The sequence below is a fragment of the Sus scrofa genome, chromosome 9, assembly GCF_054392235.1.
Source record: "Sus scrofa isolate SSC_HxYL_T2T_F1_AM1 chromosome 9, Sscrofa_HxYL_maternal_Yorkshire_Landrace_v2.0, whole genome shotgun sequence".
NCBI classification, from domain to species: domain Eukaryota; kingdom Metazoa; phylum Chordata; class Mammalia; order Artiodactyla; family Suidae; genus Sus; species Sus scrofa.
The window spans coordinates 590,593-615,357 of record NC_139391.1 but is presented as its reverse complement, the minus strand read 5'-3'; the positions used below and the strand labels follow the sequence as shown (position 1 = coordinate 615,357).

Here is a 24,765-nt window from a genome sequence, read left to right as displayed (position 1 = left end):
TTACTTGGTTTCCGTCTTCCGTCTCGATCTCATAATGAACATGAAGATTCAAAAGAGTCGCTAATATTTCTATGTCTTTTATAAAGTCCTCGTGACTGCAAGAAGAGGAGTCCAACCAGTGAGGTACGGTTCGGAGAGTATTTGTATGTGCTTGTGCTGGTAAATGGTATACAGAACAATCCCTAACTTTGGCTCTACTGTAAAGTGATCAAGTTAAACATTTTGGTTCATGGTTCAGTAAAAGGAATAATATTTGTCTTTGATTTGAAGTTTCGCAATTGCGTGTTCTTCATCTTGGTTTTGAGGTCACGCTTCAGTTCAAGTCTCCATTAAGGAATGGAGCCTCGGAACCCCTTGGCTTTCAAGAGATGGAATTGAGAACAGTGCTCTGAGTTTGCTTTCGGAATTTGGAAGCAGCCCCTAAATTACATCATAGCTTCATGTCCTGACCTGCTTCCTCCAGCTTCTCATTCTCTTCGTCTCTTGCCTTAAACACTGTCCCTACCCTTGGTTCAGAACAAGCAGGCTTACAATGTCCTCACCGTGCGTCGTAATCAAGGGCAGGTCGAAGCTTAGCTGTGAGGGAGGGAAGGTACAAGACGAAATCTGCCTTCTGCCCCTTTGGCTTCTTCTGCTTAAACCAGAGCCCTGTCCCTCCTCCGCCGCCGGGGAAAGAGGCGCATAGCTGCGGGGCTGTGCTGCGCTCCCTGTTGCGCATCTAAATTTCAAGGCAATGCACGGCTGTCTCTTCCCTGGTCTCTGAGACGCAGGCAGTAGACGGACCTGGTCGTCAGGACTTGGCGTGAGGAGATGGAGGGAGTGTGGTTGACACCGGGTGAAGCTGGGAACATGTCCTGCCCAGCTGGAGCTGCCAGAGCGCTTGCCCTCCAGAGGCAGCAGATGGCAGCAGAGCAATGCCACGTGCAGCCCCTCTCTGCGGCCGCTTCCCGCAGGCCGAGACGTGTCCGTGACTTCGGGGTGCTCTCCAGGCGGGCCGCCTGCCCTTGCTCTCTTGCCTCCCTCCCTAACGGCACTCTGCCCAGGTAACAGGGAAGGCTTTGAAACTTCGGCCAGACTGTTTGGTTACCCACATCTCTCACATTCCTTCCCCAGAAATACTGTTCATCGCTGCCCGAGGAAGGAGGGTCAGCTCACGCCTATCGTTACCACAGAGGCAAGTCGGAGCTGCGCCTGGGCCCGGACCCGGGGAGTGGCCAGGTGTGTGTCCTCAGCTGTGCCATGTCCTCTGCTCCCCAGGCGGGAGGCCCCACGTCCAGGAGCTCCTGCTGGACTGTATTACCGGATGGCAGCGCCACTCAGCATGACAGCGCTCAGAGGAGACGCCCCTCCAGGCTTGGAGAAGTTAGAGCAATGAAACAGGAGTCTGTCCAGAAGAGAAGATTGATGCTGCCATAGGATCTTCAGTCCTAGGCAGACCTAAAGGAAAAGCTCCTTAAACACCCTCTTCTACATCAGGGATAGGAAAGAAATATTTTCTTTCTTTTTAGCCACTGCACCTGTGCCATATGGAGGTTCCCAGGCTAGGCGTTGAATCGGAGCTGCGGCTGCCGGCCTACGGTGGCCTCCACCACAGCCGCGGCCACGCCGGATCCAAGCCGCAGCTGTGACCTCCCCCGAGGCTTGCAGCAGAGCTGGATCCTTCACCCACCGAGCGAGGCCAGGGGTCAGATCCACATCCTCGTGGATACTAGTGGCGTTCTTAATCCACTGAGTCGCAGCAGGAGCTCCTGAAAGAGATTTCTCAGGAGAACACGTTTCACTGTAGGGTGGTGGTAAAAGTATCATGTCTTTGGTAGTTTGTAAAAACTGTAAGGAGGGGTCTCTTAACAAATCGCTTTTCCTAAAGGTACCAGTTACAGGCCTTTCTTCAGCAAATCACCTGTCTCTTACTCTGTGTCACCCTGGGGGAGCCATAGAGTCTACGTTGCACTGACTCAGCAGGAGCCCTTTGTTGTTGTTTTGAGGAGAGTGGGGGTTTTTGATCTTTTTCAACTCCCCTGGTTGTACTCAAAGACAGCAGCCCTAAGTCCAGAGTGTGATCCACTGGCTGGGTTCCTGACTTCTCTGCCCTGCGGACTCAGGCAACAGATGGGAGAGTGGCCACAGGGCCCTGAGCGAGGGCTGGCTGCACCCTGGCACCTCCGGTGCCTCTGGGCCCGGGGAAGGGGGCCGTGCCAGAGCCCAAAGCACAGGCTCCCTTTTCTGGCCTGGCCAAGGGCCCTTTTAAGTGCCCCCTAATTGAGTGGGAGAAAATTCCTCTTGACCGTCCGGAAGGCCGAGTTCGGGCCCTCATCGATGTCATACCTCTCTCTGCAGAGAAACCCCGCCTCCCTTGGTGTCAGAGGCAGCTGTCAGGCATCGGAGTGTGTTCTGGGGGTGTCCCGGCCGGTGAGTACACAACAGCCAGGGCCTGGGCTCCACCGCTCTGCAGTGCCAGGAACCAGACAATCTGGTCGCTGTCGGGCGCCCTGTACTGGGTCTGTGGTATTTCTAAGCCGAGGTGGTTTTGCCCTTGGGGAAACTGCACATTTTAGTTCAGTGGAAAATTATGTTTTCTTTCCATCCTTCCTTCACTTGAAATTTCAGGGATACGCTTTGTGCCTTGAACGCATAGTTGTGGCTGGAAAGAATGCCAGATATGCACAGCTCGGTTCCTCCGGCTCCGCTGGGCTGGCACTGGGTCCTGCCGGAATTCCGCCATCTGTTCAAGCAGCGCGAGGGCCCTGACCCGCCTGCTTACAGAGTGGAAACCATTGCTCAAATTCTGAAACTATACATTTGGGTAGATCAGGTTCCAAAACATTTGAAGGGATTTGTTCCTATTTTCCACACGTGCTTTTCTGTAAAAACATAAGTGGCGCGTTTCTCATTTTTAGAATGAAGTTCTCATTAGGTCATGAACCCAGGGACCTTTTGGAACATGGAAGGGCTGGAATCCGAGGAATGGAACTCAGCGTGTTGCTGCAATAGTTTGCTTAGTTTTCATCTATATATAATGTGCTACTAGGCAGGATCCAGCATATTCGAGAGGTATCGCTGCTCGGCCTTTGGGCTGAGATCACGTGCAGGATGTACTGGAGTTAGTAGCAACTGAGAACATTCCGCTTCTAGTACAGGCATCGGTTGTCAGACTTGGATGCCTCAGCGCTCGCGGATCTGACGATGCCAACGGACCTGGCGTCCACGGCGTCGGAATCTCAGATGCCAGTCTCGCCCCTTTTGTGCAGTAAACGAAGCGTCCTTGGCCTGTCAGTTCTGATGCAGCTGTACTTCCTGCAACTTACTTTTAAAAAATATTCGATTCAAGTATAGTTGACGTACAGCATTATGTTCCTGAATCCTTCCTTCCTTCGCTCACATGGTTGATGACCAATAAGTCGTTGTGGGAGTTCCCGTCGTGGCGCAGCAGAAAGGAATCTGACTGGGAACCATGAGGTTGCGGGTTCCATCCCTGGCCTCGCTCAGTGGGTGCAGGATCCGGCGTTGCTGCGAGCTGCGGTGCAGGTCGCAGGCGCGGCTCGGATCCTGTGTGGCTGTGGCTGTGGCGCAGGCTGGCAGCTGTAGCTCCGATTGGACCCCTAGCCTGGGAACCTCCATATGCCACAGGGGCAGCCCTAAAAAGATAAACAAAAAACCAGGTCGCCAGATGGAGGTGCCCTGATGGCACTGGGACCCAAAATCTCTAAACCGCTCACACCTGCTCATCCTTCCAGGCCGAGCCTGTCTCTAAGGACCTCTACATAGAAGTGTACCCAGGGACCTATTCCGTCACCGTGGGCGCAGACGACCTGACCAGGAAGACCCACGTGGTAGCGGTCGATTCGGGACAAAGTGTGGACTTGGTCTTCCCTGTGTGACGCAGGCCGTTCCCCTTGCTGAAGGACCAAGAAGACGAAAGCCATTGGATGCTCTCTTAGTGTTTACCGGGAACCCCGCGCTGGGCCGGCCTTCCGGGAGCTGGAGCTCATCTCTCTCAGCGCCTGTCTTACCTCGAAAGTCCCTCACCCTCTCTTGCCCGAAAGCCGCAAAGTAATGATGCTTGTCTGAAGAGTTTTTACTGCTTGCTTTCCGAGTAAAGCCTAATTATGATAATAAAGGGAGAGATTTGAAGTGAAGAGAATCCCTTCTTATAGGCATTAAGAAGTGGAACAAAATGTCACTCATGTAAGAGAAGATAGCAGAGAGGCTAGGACACGTTTGCCCAAAGCCAGCCGCGTTCTGTGGCTCCTGCGGGAGAGGCACCCTGAGCAGGTGGCACCAGGCTCCTGGCAGGGAGCCCTGGAGGGGCCGCCTCACTGCTGCGCCCCTCAGGACAGGCGCCGTCCCGCCACCCACCTCGGGGACCTCTTCTTGGGGTGAGGTGCTGCTGTCTGCTGCGCTGACATCCCGGCTGGCAGGGCACTGTTTCCATGGAGATCCCGGCTGGCAGGGCACTGTTTCCATGGACATCCCGGCTGGCAGGGCACTGTTTCCATGGACATCCCGGCTGGCAGGGCACTGTTTCCATGGAGATCCCGGCTGGCAGGGCACTGTTTCCATGGAGATCCCGGCTGGCATGGCACTGTTTCCATGGAGATGGCCATCAGCCACCACTACTCTAGTTTCTTGTAAGAGAAAAAAGTTCTGAGAGTCTTATGCTGACAAAAATTTTAAGGACCAAAAGTCACTGACTAGGAGTTCCCACTGTGGCACAGTGGGTTAAGAATCCAACTGCAGCGGCTTGGGTCACTGTGGAGGTGCAGGTCTGATCCCCAGGCCGGCATAGCAGGTTAAAAGGATCTGGCGCTGCCACAGCTGCAGCGTAGGTCGCAGTTACGGCTCCGGTTTAATCCCTGGCCCAGGAACTTCCATGTGCCCTGGGCGCAGCCGGAAGAAAGTCACTGACCTTAACAAGTCACCGGTGTGTCCTGCACGTCTTTAGCTCCCGCCCTAGCAGCACTGTTGGATCTCTCGGCTTAGCTGTCTAGTGGTGCGTCTCCTTTTGCCCGTCTCCTGGGGAAAAAGGCTAGTATTTTATATGATAAACACGCAGTTTTAAGTAGAGCTGTCTTAGCAGTCCTGGCGAAGGACAGACTCTCAGACCTAGGAAAGCAGGTCCATGCCCACCCCCATAGGGTAGACGGCCACTTAAACCGGGTCTTGCACCCCCAAGAAGCCATGGCGAACCTCACGGGTTCTGCAAGCCTTCTGAGATAGTGTGCAACCCTGTGGGTGTGTTGGAAGAGCGGCCTCCTTTCTGGCAAGAGGGCCCTTGGATGTGACCCCAAAGATCAAAGAGCCACGGGAGGAGTTCTTCGGGGGCCTGTCCCAGCCGTCCTGCCTTGCCTGGACCTTCTCGGCTTTTAGTCTGAGGGGACTTCGGGTCCCTCTGAGGAGTTGCAGTGCCCCAACTCAGTTTTTGGTGCCCAGCTTCCACTGGCAGGATCTGTAGCGGCTCCAGGCCAGCAGCTCTCAGGACCAGCTCCCTGCTGCTCCCACTGCCACCCTCTCTTCTTTCCGGATGTTGCCAGGTCTTGTTCCTAAACCCAAAATTCAGTTAGTTGAATATGCCACCCTTTGATGGGCTTAGTCTTGATGACTTAAGGGGAACCATATCGGGCATCAGAGAACCTCTCAGCTGCCTGAGTCCCGTCCCAGGCACGAGCGAGGGAGGAGGAGGCGGCCTGCGGCACGAACCTGGCCTCCAGGACTGTCAGGCTGGGACCAGACGGTAATCTCACTGCCTGCGACCGAAAGCAGCAGCAGGTCTGGAGGGCAAACGACCCACCCCAGCAGGTCTCAGGAGGCAGAGCCTCAGACCAGACTGTCAGGCATCGGGAGTGACGTCTACAAGCGCAGCTGGGAGAAGCAAAGCGCACATTTCCTTACAAGGACGCAGAACGAACGGGAAGGGGGAAGAGCAGAGCGCTGGTGTTTGCCACCGTTTCCAGCCCTGGCACTTGGTCTCCCCAGCTGGTGTGGCACGCGTCCCTGGCAACGGCCCATCCCAGGCTTACTCCCCAGTCTGTGGGTACGGCGTCAGGACCCAGAAGAGGGCAGGCTCCCTGACTCGGTTCTGCTCCAAGAACTAACCTTTGCCCAGAGCGATACAAACCATCCAATCCCTAAAGGAAAGCCGGGCCCCGGATCTGAGGCTGCGGTTCTTCTCTTTATAGCAGATTGTTGGAATTCAGCCGGGGAGCAAAGGGAACTCTAGAGCGGACCTGTGGGAATACGGTGATGGGGAGAGGGGCTGAACGCGGGCAGGCGCAGGTGGCTGGGCGGGGGCGGTAGGACAGTGTGTGCTTGGGGACCAGGGGAAACTGGTTTGGACCTCGTGGGGCTTGGAACCGGTCTGGATAGGGTGCCACAGCGCAGGCCGCTGCCACGGGAGTGCCACGTGCCCACCGTGGCCCTCTGGCTCCCCTCTTGTCTCTCAGATGCTCCCCGCAGAATCCTCCCTGCCGGGCGGGTGCAGCTTTCCTTTCTCTGGTCTGTGCTGAGGCAGGAGGGGGTGGAAGCTGCGGAGGGTTTGGCAGCATTTTCTTTGTTCCTCCGCTGGTTGGAGGACATACCCCGCGGAAGTGCGGTCTCCGAGCCGCTTCAGCTGAGACCTTTCACTGTGGGAAGAGCTGCCCGCCCCGCCTTTACATCCCTGCACGGTCGGCTCAGACGCTGGGCGTCGCTAGACCTTTGTCCCTCTAGTTGCTTCCCTTGCAGAGCTGGGGAGGTTCTACACCCGGGGGGCCAGGGGCTCCCTAGGCAGGTTAGGGATCTGCTGTTGTCACTGCGGTGGCACGGGTTTGATCTCTGGTCCAGGAACTTGGCTTTTTGTGGTTGTTTTTTGTTTTGTCTTCTTAGGGCTGCGCCTACGGCATATGGAAGTTCCCAGGCTAGGGGTCGAATCGGAGCTGCAGCTGCCGGCCTGCACCACAGCTCGCGGCAACATGGGATCCTTAGCCCACTGAGCGAGGCCAGGGGTTGAATCCGTGTCCCCATGGATACTAGTCGGGTTTGTCACTGCTGAGCCACAACGGAACTTGCGCAGGCTGTAGGCACAGCCAAAACAGCAACCACCGCGTCCATCCTGCCTGCTCCAAAGCCCAGGGGTCCAGAGGAGGCACCCAAGAAAGTTCTTCAGTGTAGACACAATTTCTCGGCTTCCTGGAACAAGACCACATTCCTTGTCAGTGAGAGGCCCTCCTGGCTGAGCAGGTGGCAGAAACAGGGCAGTGGCTTCAAAGGGGACCCATGATGAGCCCTCACGTGGGCAGTGCCTACAGATCCTGACACCCGTGGCGGTGGCAGCCTTCAGCCCTGTGTCCCTGCCCCAGACGGAACGTTCATTCAGTTCAGGGAACGTTAAATCAGCCCCCACGGCCCAAGAATCCAGTCCCAGGGGCCCACACGGCCGCCGCCTCACAGAGCTCGGCCGGCCGCTGACTCCGGCGGGGAATTCAGACGGGACGGTTCCAGGCGCGTGGGTGAGTCCCGGCCCCAGACCTGTGAGGGCATGTAATGGGTAACGGGCTTGGGGACGGCTGCAGACGGCCAGCGACAGGGACACCGCCTCCCTCTCAGTTGTGGAGAGTGAGCAGCACGCGGCAGCACCTGCTTCTTCCCATCTGACTTCCCAGGGGCCCCGCTGCAGACGAAGGTCTGGGGACCAGAGTTTTAAAGGCCAGTTTCGGAGCTTCTCGGGGCACCGAAGACTCCGTCAACACCCGGAGGCTGTGGCTGTTCAGCTGGAGGAAGACCTGCACGGGGAGGGAGGGCAGAGCGGACGCCGGCAGGGGCCTGTCGGCACAGCCGGGGGAAGGAGGGAAGGATGGGATGCCAACCGCAGCAAGAAGGTCAGCCCAACCTCTCCCGCTGGGCTCCCGTGAGTAAAGTGGAAACGGCCGTTCCCTCTGACCGCAGCCGCAAGGGTCACTTCCAACGCCAGCACAGTGGGCACATGCATCAGATCAGACAGACACACACACACACACACACACTCACGGGGGGGAAGGGAGGCCTCGGCCCGGCCTTAGACAACGTCTACCTGGCTTCCCAGGATGCGGCTCGAACCCGTTTCTCCTGCGGTACCTCCACGCGGGCTGGCGGAGGCCACCCTGCCTGCTCGGAGACTTCTCAGGAAGGACAGGGTCCGTGTCGGCTGTGCCGCCCACCGGCAGCCTCCGGGAGGCCTGTCCCAGCTCATCCTCCAAACCGTCTCCAGGAGAGGCGGTGGCGGCGGGACTGCCCGGGAGCTCTCGCTGCTGCTCCTTCCTCCTCAGGGCCCTCTACGCGCCAAAGCTGTGCTCTGGGCTGCAGCTCCGCCTCCGATTCGCTGGCTGTGACCGCTGAGGTCCTGAGGCCACTGGGGGGGGGGAATCCGGCCCTGGCACAGCAGCTGGCAGCAGGCTTGAGAGTGGCAGGACAGGCACAGGAATGGCGCGTCCAGAGGAAGTGACCCAGCCAGCGACAGGCCCCAGGAGAGGCCTGGGGTCTCCCTGCGGAAGGGCTGGTGCAGCCGGTCCACAGCCTCCTTTCCGACGGACGGCGGGGCACCCACCTGCCCCTCCGAGAGGCGCAGGGGCTGTCTTGCCCTTCCGGAAGTGAGGGGTAATTTCTTCTTTCGATGCCACACATCAGAAGAGGGCAACGCGCGTTACACTGCCTGTCTCTATCTTGGGCTACGCGTTCTCCTCTCCCCAGAGGCAAAGCCTCAGCGCAGCCCAGCTGCCCGCTGCCGCCTCATGCCACCTCTCGCTGGAGAGCCTGCCAGGGACATTCGGCACCTGCTCCATGCCCGCCCGCCCTCCCTGTGCTTTCCACGTCTGTTTTCGTGTCAGCACCGACAGGCACCCTGTGTGAGGGGACTGTCCCAGGCCCTGGACGACGGTGGGGAGGGGTCATGTGACCCCAGGATGACCTCCCCGCACCACAGGGTAGCCAACCAACACAGACCGGGTGGCCTTGGGCCGTTTTGTCCTGGTACAAAACATCATCTGAAAGACACGATCCATGGATCTGCGGCCCCTCGGGCTGGAGCTGCACGTGATGCTTAAGCCTCTGAGACCCTGAGCTGTACAGACGCCCTGTGCTCTCGCCTCGGCCTGGGCACCAGCCTGGCTCCTGGGCACAGGGAGGCAGAGCAGTTTCCTGACCTCTCTGGGGGTCTCTCCCCTCCAAGCCCCTGAGAACGGTGCCCGGGCCATAGCACGGTTGGTCCGTGGGTCTGGCCCCCGGAGCGCCACACCTTGTCCCAGGTCGCAGCGAGTCTTCCATGGATGGCGAGGGCCGAGTGGCATCTTTCTCTAAGACCATGCTCTGCCTCTGGGCAGGCAGCTCCGAGCCTGTGACGGGGGAGCCTCGGATCCCACCAGCAGGACCCCGCCTCCAGCTGTGGGAAAGAAAGCCTTCAGGATAAGATCTGGCATTGGAAGTACCATGGGGCCCGCGGTTCCCCAAGATGCCCAGAGCCAGGTCCAGGGTCTCCCTTCCACGCAGCAAGGGCCCGCGAGCGGAGGGGCAGGGTCGGGTGCTGCTCGGGGCCAGCTGCGCCCAGGCAGGCGGGCAGCGAGCGGCTCGTCCCTCTTCTCCTGCCCCCGGCGACTTAGTGACCACTCCCCGCCTTTCCCTTCCCAGGCCCTTCCTCTTCCTGTTTTTCTTTTCTCCTGTTTATATTTTTGGCCCGCAATTCACAGGAGTGACCCGAGCGCTCTGGCTCGCTGCCCAGAGCACCCCTCTTCCTCCCAGCACCCCAGGAAGGGTCATTTCCGTGTCCAAGATGCCTGTGTCATCCTGGGCAGGCAGCCCTCGGCACTGCCATTCCCCCGTGAGGAGAGGCTGGGCCGGGGCAGCCACCGAGCAGCCCACAGAGGGCGGGGCAAGTAATAAGCGGATTAAAAGAACACACTGGCTTGATGCTCATGGCCGCTAATTATGAGAGAGATGCCAGTCAGAACTGCAAGGAGGTTCCGCAGCACCCAACCAGGATGGTGTCATCAAAAAGTCTGCACACAGTAAACGCTGCGGAGGGCGGAGGAGAGGAAGCCCTTCTACCCAGTCGGCGGGGATGTGAACTTCCATACAGCAGCTCTGGAAAGGGATGGAGGTTCCTGGAAAAACTAAAAATGAAACTACCCTGGGACCCAACACTCCCACTCCTGGGGATACACCCGACAAAACCACAGCTGGAGACGTATACATGCGGCCTTGTGTTCACAGAAGCACTGTTCACAAGAGCCAAGACAGGAAACAAGCTCAGTGTCCATCAGCGGAGGAGGAGATGAAGAAGATAAGGAGCACGGATGCGGGGGACACGACTCCTCCATAGGAAAGACGAGATAATGCCATTTGCGGCAACGTGGGTGCAACCAGAGATGCTCATCGAAGTGCCGCAGGCCAGAAAGAGAAAGGCAGGTGCTGTGGGATGTCACTTGTAATGTGGCGTCTAAAGTACGGCGCAAAGCCTGCCTACCAGACAGACAGACGCGCAGACACGAGAACAGACTTGTGGTCGCCGAGGCAGATGTGGGAGTGGGGAGGGACGGGGACGGGCGGGGGGTTCGGGTTAGAAGATGCAGACTCCTGCATTTAGAATGGGTACGCAGTGGGGGCCTGGGGAACAGCAGCGGGAGCTGTGCTGTCCACTCTCTAGGGACAGACAATGATGGAAGGTGAAAAGGGAAAGTGTATGTACACACACGTATGGGTCCCTCTGCTGTACAGCGGAAATTGGCATATCCTTGTAAATCAACTGTGGTTAAAGAAATTTGAAGAAAGAACAAGCCCTCTTGAGAATTCAGTATGATTTTGAAGAGAAAGTGTGGTTACAAATTAACTTTTATCAAATCCCTGGACAGAGCCTATATTTGAGCAAAAACTCCACTAATATTTCACTTGAAAGCACATATTAGTTACTTGAAAATGACAAAATGACTTCTGATCGGAAAGTCCACAGTTAGTGTATTTTTTAGAATTCCTACTAGTTTTCCCTCCATGGATCCACATTCACCAAGTCTGACTCTGAAAAGAAGGAAAAATCGCAAAGAAGCAAAAGCAGCCGCTGAAGTGAAGCCCAGGCTTGGCCCCAGGACGCAGGGACCGCGCTGCTCCATAGAGGGACACAGGCGTCCCTGGGGTTCACGTTTGCTTCCTCTGTCCCTCAGGCTGGGCCCGTAACTCAGCACGCTGAATTTTCCTGAACGAAGTGCTTTTACTGTGCACTTTCTTCAGTGTGATGGGTTAAACTGCGTCCCCCCAAAACTCACATGCCCCGGATGGCCTGGCCTGTCGCACCTCGGATGTGACCTCATTTGGGAATGGGGTGACTGAAGAGGAGGTAAGACCGAGCGGGTGGGCCCCTAATGCAGTGAGCGACGTCCTTATGAAAGGGGAGATTTGGACACAGACGTGCACCCGGCGAGAACAGCGTGCGAAGATGAAGACAGAGACGGGGCGCATCCATCAGCCAGAGAGCACCAGGGGTCGCCGGCAAACACCAGAAGGAGCCGCCCCTCCCGCCCAGCCTCAGCCCCGCCAGCCCCGCCAGCACCTGCACCTGCGGCCTCCGGAACCAACCCGTGCCTGCTGTTGAAGCCACTCGGTTTGCCCCATTTGTTACCTGATGCGGCCCTAGCGAACTCATGGCGTTAACTTAATGAACCTGACGTTGTCTTTTCACTTCCACCCCCTGCCCACGGGAGATGTGTGCTCATCCGGGATGCCGAACTGCTGGGCACCCACCACCGAGGCCTGCCAGGTGTGACAGGGCCTCCCAGGGGAGCATGTCGGGGGCGTGGGGAGCAGCCTTTATCCGAGCCCTGTCATAAAGGCCATCTGGTCCCCTTCTCGCCAGGACCCATGTGTCAGCAGCGTCTCCACCTCTTCCCTGCGAGCCAGGCCGCCGCCGTGCCCCCGCCGTGCCCGGGCCTCAACGCAGAGACACGGGTGGTAAGGGGCACCTCTGGGACAAAGCAGACGGGATTAGGGAGGAGAGAAGAGCAAGCCCTGAAAGCAGTCACAGCGGAGCAGTGCCGTGGTGCGTGCGTGACAGATAAGGCGACGCGGAGGAGAAATCCGTCTGAAAAGTGGCCCTCTGCCTTCCGCTGAGATCAGGTGAACTGTCGCACGGGGCAGCGGAGAGGAGGGCAAGGCAGCCACGGTCTGGGGACCGGGATGCGTTTCAAGGTCGTCAGAGTGCGATTAGCCTCCGTATGTTGAGGTTAACAAGCGCTGGTTCTGAGACTAGATGGCAGCCAGAAGGAGCTCCAGGAAAGTAAACCCTAAAGCGGCGTGGGGGACTCCAGGACGAGGCGGCGCTGGGAGCTCAGAGGGAAGAGGAAGCAACCAGCAGCGGAAGCACACGGGAGCCCACTAAGGGGCTGCGGGACAGAAAAAAGGAGAGGCCAGCTCTGGGAAGTTCTGCGGACAGGACGGAGCTGGACAGAACTGCTGCGTCAGGGGCTGGGTTTCTGAAGAGACCTGTTTGCTTTGTGGACAGGCCAGGATACAGGGCTTTTGAACCCTGGCTCTAGCGGAGCTGGCCCACCCATGAATCACCAAAGGGGCGGGAGGCGTTGCAGCTGAGCCGCAGTGGGTTAACAACCCGCCTTGCGTCTGCGGCGGTGCAGGTTCAATTCCCCACCAGCGCAGTGGGGTAAGGACTGGGCGTTGCCACAGCTGTGGCACAGGTTGAGTGGCGGCTCAGGTTCGATCCCTGGGAACTTCCGTGTGCTGCGGTTGTGGGAAGAAAGAAAGGGAGGGAGGGAGGGAGGAAAAGGCAAGAAGAGGCTACAAGTTAGAGCTGGCGTGTCTCTAGCCTGGGCAGCGGGAATTGAGTGGCACTGATGTGAATCCCTCGGATTTGCCCCCGTTGCAGGGGCTCGCGGGCCACACTGTGGACACAGCCGACTAAGGAGACCCCTGACAAAAAGCCAGGACCATTGTGGGCCAGTCTCAGGGTTGGTGGTGCCACGGTTTACAACCAGGGTGATGCCTGGCGGGCTTCTCTCACGGATTCCGATGCTGACAGCTGCCCCCAGGCTGGAGGGCAGGATGAGGTGAGGGCTGCCCCTGCTCTGGCCTTGCGGGCATTGTGGACTGGGGTCATACAGCACCCCACGCAAATCTCGGCCCAGCCGCGAGGAAGGCTTTCGGCCTTTGCAGGAAGTGAGGTCTCTCCCTCCTCCGCCTGGAGCCAGGAACAGAGGAAAAAGGAAGCCAGGGCCCCCCCCGGCTCGCGCCCGAGGCATGGAGATCCGAACCCGGCCAGGACGCCGTGCGGGGGAGCCTGGTGCCCGGCGCTCGGAGGGCCGGGTCCGAGAGGGGCAGGGCCGGCCCAGGGTCACGGGCGAAGGCATCCCGGCCCCGGAGCAGAGCTCTGCTCCCGAGTCACCTGCAGGGGCCGCAGCTCAGGGAGCAGGGGGCGTGGGCCTCGGAAGAGCCGGCGCCGCGGTTTGGGAGATGCCCAGCTGTAGCCCCTTGACGGCCCGAGGGCCGCCTGCCCTTCACCTGCCGGCTCCCGTCCCGCCGAGTCGGTACATGGGCAGCACGTGGCCCGGACGCCGCTCCGTTGCTTGTGGGCTCGCTCCACCGCCGCCGTGTTGCAGGGACTCCGGGCAAGGCCGTCCGTCCCTCCACAAGGCCGACCCTGTGGCCAGACGGCCCTCCCAACCCGGTCACCTGCGGGGCCAACCAGACCGACTGGGAGCCCGGGACGGCCTCCGCGGGGCAGCTGCCGCCTGGGCCCAGGACCACAGTCCGCGGCCCCGCCCGCTCGGCCCTGTGCCGTCTGCTCCTGCCGGGTCCACAGTTCTGAGCCGGAACTCCTGCACCTCAGCCTTGGCCCCTGGGAGCAGTTGGGGTTCACTGCCCCCCCCCCGCAGCGCCCCACGGAGTCCTGGTTGCCAAGCAGGTTGCCATGGATGCGAGCCAGCGGCGGTGGGGGGGTGAGTGCACTGAGCAGGTGCAGAGGGGCAACCCGGGTTTGGGGCGGCTTGGGGGGTGGAGAGGATAGGGGGTTCTCCTTTTTCTCGTTGGAGAAGGGGAGGGGGCGATGGAAAGGCCTCAGTTCCCAAAAGCTCCGGCTTCCTGCTGCTGGAAGCCCGCGTGGATCCCGCGAGAGCCTTGCGAGGAAGGGCGCCAACACCACTGAGCCTCAAGGTGACTGATCTGCCGCCATCCAGTGCAGGTGGGAGGCTGGGGTGGTCGTGGGGGGACCACCGGCGGGCCTAGGGACCCTAAAGATTTATCTGTCATTTACGACCAAATAACCAAAAGCTGGGCACGTTTGCCTGTAACAGGACTGCTGAGGAGCGGAGGCGTGGTGATCGCGCGGGGCGTGGGAGTGGACAGCAGTGACCAAAGGGACAGAGTCAGGGTGCTGCCCTCATTTGAACACCCAGAGGCCTCTGACGGTCTGTGTGCATCAGTTGTGTGCGCAGCGCCGTGTTCAGCGGAGAACGCCAAAAAAGTGAGTAGGAGCCACTGTGCCTACCGCGTCCTTTCCTGCCTCTCACCAGTTCCTGCTCCTGTGTGTGGGTCCTGTGGCCCTCAGCCCACTCCATGCCCTGGCCGCGTGCGTCTCCTCTCCAAATGAACCTCAAGACTCCTGCTGGAAATGCTGGGCTGTGTAGATTGTTCTCTTTCCTCCTCTACATAAATAAGAAAGCTTGTAGTTCTGGGAGCTTCTGAGAATCTTTTGTGGGGGCGTTGAAGCTGTTCCTAGAGAGGCGAGGATGGGAATAGGAAATATAACACCCCCAGGCGTTTCCCTGATTGAAGCTCTTTGCTGGGTGCTGGGAGTGTGGGATGAGTAAGACTGGGCCCCAGCTTCAAGAGCTTACAGTCAAGACAGAGATAGGTGTGCAAATCAGGGAACAAGTGACGGGAAGCGTTCGCGGAGAGGTGGCGGCGGAGACGAGTGTGACAGTGCGTGGGAAGTCCTGCCTGGGCTCGGTGACAGAGAGCCTCCGGGCCTTAAGGAAGAGAAGAGCGGAAGCTCATCGTGGGAACAGAGATAGAGCTGTTGGGAGGCAGACAGCACGACCGGGGCCTCGCTGTCCTTTCCTCGTTTTTTTGGCCTGGAGAACCCAGAAAGTGGCGATGCTATGGGTGAAAAAAACAATAATCTTACAAAGTAATGGTGATGAAAACGAATCAGGTGTCAGGCACTGCCAGTCCTCATGATAAACATACAGAGTAGCTGCCGTTGCTATTCCTGTCCTTCTGCGGATGAAGAACTGGGAAGACACGAGGGGGCGGGGAGGCGGAGGCTGGACGGGGCGGGGAGACCGCAGAGCCTGCCCCGTGGGCCCTGAGCTCCGGCCCCGGGGACGTCTGCGGCGGGCGGGAAACGACGGCTCCCCTGCAATTCCAGATGACGACAGGTCTGCGAAGTACTTTTGCTCTGCTCCAAGCTACCTCCCCCTCCATGTTATGGGTAAGGCGTAGATTTCTTGCCAACCCGGAATAATACAAACCACCAAACTGTGACAGTCAAGGGGGCTTCCTTGTGACTGCTTAGCACCAAGTGTCTGCAAGGGGCGTCACAGGCGGTGACTAGTTCTTAGTCACACTTTACTTTTGTGAGAGTTTCTGACAGCTGAGCCTGGCCCAGTGTGTGAGAAGGACAGGCCAGAGGCATGCAGAATGCTGGGGACTCTTAAAGTTCCTGAAGGAAATCACCAAAGCCTAAGAAGCATTTTCTCAATCTACGTAAGATAAAGTTTAGTACAGCTGAAACCCCGGTAAGAAATATCCAGCAGCATAGGGAGTTCTCACTGTGCCTCAGCGGAAACGAATCTGCCTAGCATCCACGAGGATGCAGGTTCCACCTCTGGCCCCCGCTCAGGGGGTTAGGGATCTGGCGTTGCCATGAGCTATGGTGTAGGTCACAGACGTGGCTCGGATCTGGCGTGGCTGTGGCTGTGGCTGGCAGCTGTAGCTCCGATTGGACCCCTAGCCTGGGAACCTCCATATGTGGCAGGTGCAGCGCTAAAAAGCGAAAAATAAAAAAATAAAAGGGGGGGGGATAGCCAGCATAGGTTAGCATTTGAACTGTGATCTGCCCACACAGCATTTGCATGAGGAGAACTATTGAATGACGTCAGGACCACGTTGTGTGAAATTATTTGGTCTGTTTGGAAACAGAATCAGATGATTGTAAAAACGGGGTCAGGGTGGCGGCCGGTGGCTGCCGTCCCCGAGGGACGTTTCCTGGGGTGATTCTTGGTCTCAGCCTCCTCGGGGTCCAGAAGGGCCTGCAGGTAGTTAATGTACTTGATGGCGGCTCTGAGGGTTTCCACTTTGCTGAGTCGCTTGTCCAGGTACTGCTCCGGCAGGTGGTGGCGGAGCTGCGCGTAGCCGTCATTGACGCCCTTCACCCGCTGCCTTTCTCGCTCATTCCTCCTCCGGATAAAGGCCGGCCCGTAGGCGTCGTCGCACCTTCTGTAGTTTGGGTGAGGCAGTGAGAAGAAGGTGCGGGGTTCACCACGGTTTTCCACGATCAGGGAGTCACTGGAGAAAGGCAGCAGTGGCAGGTCTTGAGAGTAAGGGGCTGGCACAGGGCCCTCGGGGTGCAGGTGGACCGTGACCGCGGGGTCCAGATAGAAGGACCTGGGCAGTGGCAAGTGGGCAGAATCAGCGCAGACAGGCGGTTTATCTGGCAGGTTGGAGTAGTTTCTGTGGCCCATCATTTCCTCTCGAGCCTGTAACGACCAAGTTGGTGAACTTGGCCAGATCAAAAGAGAACAGGTATCATGCATTTCCTCAGAGATCAGAGACTGTTCTGCTGTGACGAGCCGTCTGAGCTCCTGACAACTAGATGGGGTTACAGCATCGTGTGGGTGGAGAGAGGATGTTGCCGATACCCGGAACCAGCGCGGGAGAGCCCTGTCTTGTTGCCCTGTGAGAAAGTTACTCCCTTTCGGTCCCCTTCCGTCCTCGTGATTAGAAGGACTTACCTTTTGTCTGGTCAGAGCGCCTCTTCCGCACTGCCTTCTGATCCTGCTCAGGGGGGAGCCTTCAATAGGCAGTAGTGTCGAGCCAGAACCTAGTAATAATTTACCACGAATTTCTATTTACTTTGAATTATATTGGTCTCACATTTACAATGGGGATATAAAGTCCCTTTTAAAAATAAATCTGGGAGTTCCCGTCGTGGCGCAGTGGTGAACGAGTCCGACCAGGAACCATGAGGTGGCGGGTTCGGTCCCTGCCCTTGCTCAGTGGGTTAACCATCCGGCGTCGCCCTGAGCTGTGGTGTCGGTTGCAGACACGGCTCGGATCCCGTGTTGCTGTGGCTCTGGCGTAGACCCCTAGCCTTGGAACCTCCATATGCCACGGGAGTGGCCCAAGAAATAGCTAAAAAGACAATAAATAAATAAATAAATAAATCTACTTGAGTAGAGAATGTGAATGGATTCAAAGCAGAGGGCTGAGTAAATGGCCGCACAGGTGCAGCTGGGACACGGACAAAGGCAAGGCGGTGGGGTGTGTGCAAACGCTGACGCCTGGGAAACACTGGGACACCTCGCCACTCGCTCACACGGTGGAACGACTACAAACCAGTTAAGGATCAAGCGGCCTCATAGCCTCAGGCATAGCGTCCTTTTCTTTCTTTCTTTCTTTTTCTTTCTTTTTTTTGGCTGCACCCACGGCCTATGGAAGTTCCCAGGCCAGGGATCAAAACTGTGCCACAGCAGTGACCCAAACCGCTGCCGTGACCACACCGATCTGTAACCCGCTGTGCCACAAGGGGACTCCCTGCACGGCCTTCTTAAAGGACTCCTGACATGCCAGGGGCAAAACTAAAACTGAAAATAAGGAAATGATCATTTGCTCTTAACAATTCACGGTGAGAGCGCCTTACCGCGAATGCCCTCAACACTTTTAAAACATAGTCAATGCGCATATCTTCCTTAGAATTTTAAATATATTGACTAAAGTGCATCTGCTGGGGGTTTCTCTTTTCATGGAAATTAGAAATAAAGTAGTATTCACCGCAAGAGGCCCCGCGCCAAGGCGTTCCCTCTCCTGGGGAGGTCTGGCCCAGCTCATGGACGACACCAGCAGGACCCTGGGCCTGTGACCGCAGCAGTGCGGTCACAGCGCATCTCACAGGGACTCAGCTGGGCCAGTGAACCGGGGGGCGGGGAAGCGCTGGAGGAAAAGAGCCTTTTCCTTCCCGTTCTTAACGTTGGCGCGTTTCCATCGTGGCCTCGCCTCTTCTTAGCTGTGTGTCCTTAGGTAGGTTCCTTAGCCTTTCTGAGCTCTAGCTTGTTCCTTTGTCCAGCTGAGATGTGGGCTATTGTACAGGGTGGCTGCAAGGATTAAAAGACGGCAAGTTCGCCCTTCGTCCCCTTCCTGCCTGAACAGCTGAAGGCGCCCGCGCAGCCTCTTTCTCAAACACACGCTCTGGAAAACCGGCTTTTATTTCCTCTAACGCTGGAAAGTCAAGCATTGATTTGAGAGGTGAAGAAATACCCAGGGTGGAAACGGAAACGCCGAGTGACGTCTAGGTGCGGCTTTCGGAAAAGAAAGTGAGGCGGCTGCTCTTCCCACAAGCAAGCAGCCCGACTGAGTGCGGGCAGGATTCGGTGGCACGGGCACCGGCTTCTCTGCCTGAGACAGTGCAGCTCTGCAGGCTGCACTGGGCAATGCCAGGAGCCGTTTCTAAGCACCAGGATTCAAGTGCAATAAAGCGCCTTCCAATTCTTGTGAAAAAGCCAGTCCTGCCTGTCACGTCTGGCCACTGGCCTGGAACCAGAGGCGTGGGGGTGGGGTGGGGGGGGGACGGGTGATGGGGGGAGTGATGGGGGGGTAAGTCGTGGTGAGACAGGCTGGAAAAGGAGAAATGCCAGCAAAAGCCCTTCCCGGCGGCCGGGGAGGGCGCGGTCTGTGCGGCAGGTCCAGTTAAACATCAAAACGGAGGAACGGGAACTCGGGTTCCAAAGACTGACCAAATGCCCAAAGCAACTGACATAAAGTGCAAATCTTTGGGTTACAAACGAGCCAAGAGTCTGTCAGAAGGGGAGGGCTGCTGAGAGAGAAAGGGTTGGACATCCCCAAGCCGGGAGTTCTAGAGGCTCGGAGCGGAAGGAAGGACGGGAGGGGCAGGGCTGTGAAGTGACAGCACCGCGGCTTCAGGGCCCAGGTGACGACACCTCTGAGAAGAGCAGGGCCTTGCTTCTGCCCACAGGTACCCAGCCAGGACGATGCAGCAGGGTTCCAGAAGGCAGGCAGATGTCACCAAAGCCAACTACACCCAAGACCTCTGTGAGACTGCTTCATTCTGACAGATACATTCCGTAAGACGTCAGCCTGGACCCAGATGACACCCACCTCGTTTGTACACACACAGGGAAGCAGCAGAAGTTTCTAGGTTTTAACCATAGACTTTGCATAATTCTTGGGAAAAGAGCCTGATGCCTTTAGAGACTCCCTGAGAAGCATTTTCTATTGAGCGTTTCCAAAAAGCTCACCAATCCATGTAGTAAACATTTAAATGCCACTATTTTTTTTAATTCAAAGAAGCAAATTTAACAACAGAGATAGAATGAAAAATGCAGTTATAAAGAGAACCGAGGTAGGAAGCCTCGTGGAAGCTGGTTATGTTTATAGAAATTGAGCAAACTCTTTATAAGGGAGCAGCACATTACTGTTAAGTGCTAAGCCTCCAAAGCTAGATGCACCTGCAGTTTACACATGCACCCCTCTTGGAGCGAAAATCTCAGGTTTCTGTCTTAGAACTCTTCTGGGGAACCGGGGACTCTTAATGATAAAGCCTTAAGGGGTTCTGGAGGCTCTGCTGAGCATAAAAGCTTCAACCGTCAGAGACATTAAAAATACCTAGCATGTAAACAACAAAACTACAACTGCACACATAATGGAATTATGGAACGTTAGGGCTGGAGACAGCTTAGAAATCCTCTTACTCAATCCCTCAGCAATTGTCACAGAGCGAAGAGCAGAGCAGAGGCCAGAAACAAGCGTCCCGACGTCCAGACCCAAAGTCCCCTGTGCTCCCCCAGGGAGGTACCCGTCTGCAAGCCTGAATATTTCAGCATTTAGGGACGGTTGGTCGTTTAGGATCCTGGAATAATCAGCTGGCTGAAAAAATTCCTCATTCATAAACTGTGCCTCGGGGTTTTACCCTCCCTACAGGCCTCTCCGAGAAGAGTCTCTTACCTGAGTTTTGTTGCCAAGATGCTGTATTTGGGGCTGAGTCAGACTCAACCTGATTTATAGGTGATCTTTTAGTAACAACATGCAAAATAGCTTACAGTCAAACAGAACTGCTCCTTCTGGTTTAGCTGTTTTTTTCTACTTAATATGTAGATATGACAACACACAATACTAAATGGAAAGGTTTGCTTACAAAATGGGACTCTTGTAACAAATCCTTTTGTAAAGAGAATGCCTGTCCATTCATCTGGGTTATATAATTTTTTAATTTTATTTTTTAATTGTTATTTCCCCAATACAATTTTTTTTCTACCGTACAGCAAGGTGACCCAGTTACACATACATGTACACATTCTTTTTTCTCACATGATCATGCTCCATCATAAGCGACTAGACAGGAGTTCCCATCGTGGTGCAGCGGAAACGAATCCGACTAGGAGCCATGAGGTTGCGGGTTTGATCCCTGGCCTTGCTCAGTGGGTTAAGGATCTGGCATTGCCGTGAGCTGTGGTGTGGGTGGCAGACGCGGTTTGGATCACGCATTGCTGTGGCTGTGGTGTAGGCTGGCAGCTGTAGCTCCGATTTGACCCCTGGCCTGGGAACCTCCATATGCCTTGGGTGCAGCCCTAAAACGACAAAAAGACAAAAAAAAAAAAAGTGACTAGACACAGTTCCCAGTGCTACACAGCAGGATCTCATTGCTCATCCATTCCAAAGGCAATAGTTTGCATCTGTTAACCCCGAGCTCCCATCCATGCCACTCCCTCCCCCTCCCCCTTGGCAACCACGAGTCTGTTCTCCAAGTCCACGACTGTCTTTTCTGTGGAAAGGCTCCTTTGTGCCGTATATTAGATTCCAGATATAAGTGATATTGTATGGTATTTGTCTTTCTGACTTACTTCACTCAGTATGAGAGTCTCTAGTTCCATCCATGTTGCTGCAAACATTTTAAAATTTTTATTATTGATTTATTTATTTGGCCTCGCCCATGGCATGCAGAAGTTTCTGGGCCTGGGGTTGAACTTGAGCCACAGCAGAGACAACACTGAATCCTTAACTGCTAGGCCACAAAGGAACTACAAGGGTTAGATAATTTTATATCCAGAGTTGCTGCAACTGCGGCGTGGGTCACAGCTCTGGTTTGTATTCCACCCTGGCCTGGGAACTTCCATATGCTGTGGGGGCCGCTGAAAGCGAAACAAAACAAGCAAAATTTTACATCAAAACTATTCGTGGAAAAATCTTTCGGTAATAGTCTCATAAAGGGCAAATGTTGTCAATATTCTTTTTTTTTTTTTTTTTTTTTTTTTTTGTCTTTTGTTGTTGTTGCTATTTCTTGGGCCGCTCCCGCGGCATATGGAGGTTCCCAGGCTAGGGGCTGAGTCGGAGCTGTAGCCACCGGCCTACGCCAGAGCCACAGCAACTCGGGATCTGAGCCGCGTCTGCAACCTACACCACAGCTCACGGCAACGCCGGATCGTTAACCCACTGAGCAAGGGCAGGGACCGAACCCGCAACCTCATGGTTCCTAGTCGGATTCGTTAACCACTGCGCCGCGACGGGAACTCCTCAATATTCTTTTATATAGAGATGAAGGCCATAGCCAGGAGGGCCACTGTGAATGTGCATTTTATTATTTGCCTGTTAAATTTTTTTCCCTTCCTAATAGACTTTATTTTTCAGAGCAATTTTAGATGCATGGCAAAGCCGAGCAGGAAGTACAGCGTCCCCCACGGCCACCGAATCAGCACAGCACATCCTTCTCACTCAAAGCCCACGGCTGATGTCAGGGCTTCCTCTTGGTATCGCACATTCTGTGGATTTTTACGAACGTGTGAGACACACAGCCACCGTTAGAGCTTCATACTGAAGCGTTTCGCTGCCTTGAGAAGCCTCTGTGTTCCAGCTGTTCACCCCTCCTGCCCCCCAAAACCACTGCTTTTTTTCCTTCATAGTTTTGCCTTTTTCAGAATGTCATAGAGTTGGAATTAGGTAGCCTCTTCAGATTGATTTCTTAGTAATATTCATTTAAGCTCTTCTGCATGTTTTTTACGCTTGATAGCTCATTTCTTTTTAGCACTGAGTAACGTTCTTGTCTGGATGTACCGCAGTTTACTTATCTACGAAAGGACTGCTGAGGGGCTTTTTGATTGCTTCCAGATTTTGGCAGTTGTGAAGAAAGCTGCTATAAATACCTATGTGCAAGGTTTTTGTGTGGACCTAAGATTTCAACTAACTTAGGTATGAAATACCAAGGAGTGCAATTGCTGGATCACACAGGAAGTGTATGTTTAGTTTTCTAAGAAACCACCGGCCTGTTTTCCACAGTGGCCGGGCCGTCTTTGTATTCTCCCCGCGACGCATGAGGGTTCCTCTTGCTCCACATCAGGTCAGCGCTTGGCGGTGTAAGTGTTCTGGATTTTGGCTGCTCTAACGGGTGTGCAGCAGTGTCTCATTTTAATTTGCATTTCCCTGTGGGCATTCGATGTGGGGCATCTTTTCACATACTTATCTGCCATCCATATGTCTTCTTTGGTGAGGTGTCTGTTCTGGTCTTTGGCCTTTTTTTTTTTTTTTTTTTTTTTTTTTTTTTTTTTTCCGTCTTTTAGGGCTGCACCTGCAGCATATGGAGGTTCCCAGGCTAGGGGTTGAATCAGAGCTGTGGCTGCCGGCCTGCCCCACCGCCATAGCAATGCGGGACCCAAGCTGTGTCTGTGACCTACACCTCACTCGAGGCAAACACTGGATCCTTAACCCACTGAGCAAGGCCAGGGATCAAACCCGCAACCTCATGGTTCCTAGTTGGATTTGTTCCCATTGCACCACGATGGGAACTTCTTTGGCCCATTTTAAGATCAATTTAGGGAGTGTCTGTTGTGGTGCAGCTGTAGCTCCAATTTGAGCCCTAGTCTGGAGACTTCCATGCCAAGGGTGTAAGGCCCTAAAAAGCAAAAAAGAAAGAAAAAGAAATTTGTCTTATTGTTGAGTTTTAAGGGCTCTTTGCATGTGGGGTGGTGGTACTTTATTAGACTCTCCTGTACAAGGATTTTCTCCCAGTCTAGGACCTTTGTGTTCTCTTGACAGAGTCTTTGGTAGAACTGTGTTTTTTAATTTTCATCAAGTCCAGCCTATCAATGATGTCTTTCTTGATTCGTGTTTTTGGTGTTGTGTCTAAAAAGCCATCACCAACCAAAGGTAACCTAGACTTCGTTTTCCATGTTTCATATGGATCCTCTGATTTCTTCGAGGAGTTTGGTAGTTTTCTGTTTTGCGTTTAGATCTATGATCCATTTTGAGTTTTTTGAAGGGTGAGGGCTGCGTTTTTTATTTATTTATTTCTGCACGTGGATGTCCAGTCGTTCAGCACCATGCGTTGAAAAGACTTTTCTCCACTGTGTTCTCTTTGTTCCTTTGTCAAAGATCAGTTACGGCCATATTTGGGTGGGTCTGTTTCTGGGCTCTCTGTTCTGTTCCATTGGTCCGTTTGTTCTTTCGCCAGAGCCACACTGGCTTCGTCACGGTAGCCGTACAGTAAGCCTCGAAAGCAGGTGGTGTCAGTCTTGCTATTGTGCTGGCTTCCTGGCTCTTTTGCAAACTCTCCGTATAAGCTTTAGAATCAGTTTGTTGAGATGCACAAAATAACTTGCTGGGACTTTGATTGGGATGGTATTGGATTATAGATCAAGTTGAGAAGAATTGACATCTTGATAATACTGTCTTCCTATCCATGGATGTGGACTGTCTCTCTCATTTAGTTCTGTGAGTTCTTTTATGAGTTTTATAGTTTTCCTGATATCTATTTTGTACATATTTTGCTAGATTTGCAGCTGTTTCATTTGGGGGGATCCTTATGTAAAGAGTCATTGCGGGTTTTGCTTAGTTTTGTTTTGGCTGCATCCATGGCATGTGGAAGTTCCCAGGCCAGGGATCAAACCCAAGCCACAGGAGCGATCTGGGCTGCTGCACTGACAACACTGGGTCCTTAACCCTCTGTGCCACAAGGGAACGCCTGGTAACTGTGTTTTTAATTTCACTTGTTTATCGTTAGTATATAGGACAGCAATTGGCTTTGATACATTAACCTTCTATCCTGCAACCTTGTGATAATCAAATCGCTTACGAGTACCAGGAATTTCTTTTCCCAGTTCTTTTGGGTTCGCCTCACATACTCAGGTCGTGTGCACACACAGATGGTCTTTTCTTTCCCCACCTGTGTGCCTTGCCCTTTCTCTTCGTCTTAGTGCATTAGCTGCGACTTACAGTGTGATGTTGCGAAGGAGTGGCAAAAAGAACAGCCTGTCTTGTTTTCCTCTATTCCTAGTTCACTGAGCACTTTTGTTATGAATGGGTGTTGGATTTTGTAAAATGCTTTTTCTGCCGCTATCGGTAAGATCACGTCTTTTTTTTCTTTACCCTGATGATGTGATGAATTTAATAAATTTTCAAATGTTCAAACAGCCTTGCATACCTGGCATAAATTCCACTTGGTTGTAGTTGAACTTCTATCTTTTAATACTAACATAAAACCAATAATTTTAGGTTAGATTTGGGGGGTTTAAAAAATTGTTTTTCACGAAACAAAACCCA

At 54.8% G+C, this 24,765-nt stretch overlaps 3 protein-coding genes across 21 annotated transcripts in view; 1 reads left to right on the top strand and 2 right to left on the bottom strand.

Annotated features, from left to right (window-relative positions):
* AKIP1 (A-kinase interacting protein 1) overlaps nt 1-24,765 on the top strand; it is a 30,515-nt gene that overhangs the window by 2,042 nt on the left and 3,708 nt on the right. For 2 of the 19 annotated variants that reach the window (XR_014814311.1, XR_014814307.1), the window contains 4 exons: nt 1,114-1,218; nt 2,338-2,409; nt 14,295-14,464; nt 21,862-22,583. Coding sequence is in view for 7 of the 19 variants with exons in the window: in XM_084974262.1 (XP_084830388.1) it covers nt 1,114-1,218; nt 2,338-2,748 (516 nt within the window). In the remaining 12 variants the exon portion in view is untranslated. Of the gene's footprint in view, nt 1-1,113; nt 1,219-2,337; nt 3,347-3,734; nt 6,032-14,294; nt 14,465-21,861; nt 23,648-24,091; nt 24,636-24,765 lie in introns of those variants that run through there. The other 17 variants (XR_014814303.1, XR_014814301.1, XR_014814302.1 and 14 more) reach the window with 11 other exon arrangements.
* Nucleotides 5,149-13,352, bottom strand: C9H11orf16 (chromosome 9 C11orf16 homolog). Its single transcript, XM_084974705.1, is given in 10 exon segments — nt 5,149-5,409; nt 5,411-5,554; nt 6,896-7,164; nt 8,045-8,241; nt 8,243-8,356; nt 8,358-8,554; nt 8,556-8,628; nt 9,155-9,662; nt 11,713-11,922; nt 13,007-13,352. Coding segments are annotated over 10 exon segments (2,319 nt in total).
* On the bottom strand, nt 16,022-17,032 carry ASCL3 (achaete-scute family bHLH transcription factor 3). Its single transcript, XM_003129388.5, has 2 exons — nt 16,956-17,032; nt 16,022-16,722 (listed from the first exon to the last, which is right to left on the bottom strand). The coding sequence occupies exon 2, from the start codon at nt 16,686-16,688 to the stop codon at nt 16,146-16,148; it is 543 nt and encodes a 180-aa protein (XP_003129436.1). The 5' UTR covers nt 16,689-16,722; nt 16,956-17,032; the 3' UTR covers nt 16,022-16,145.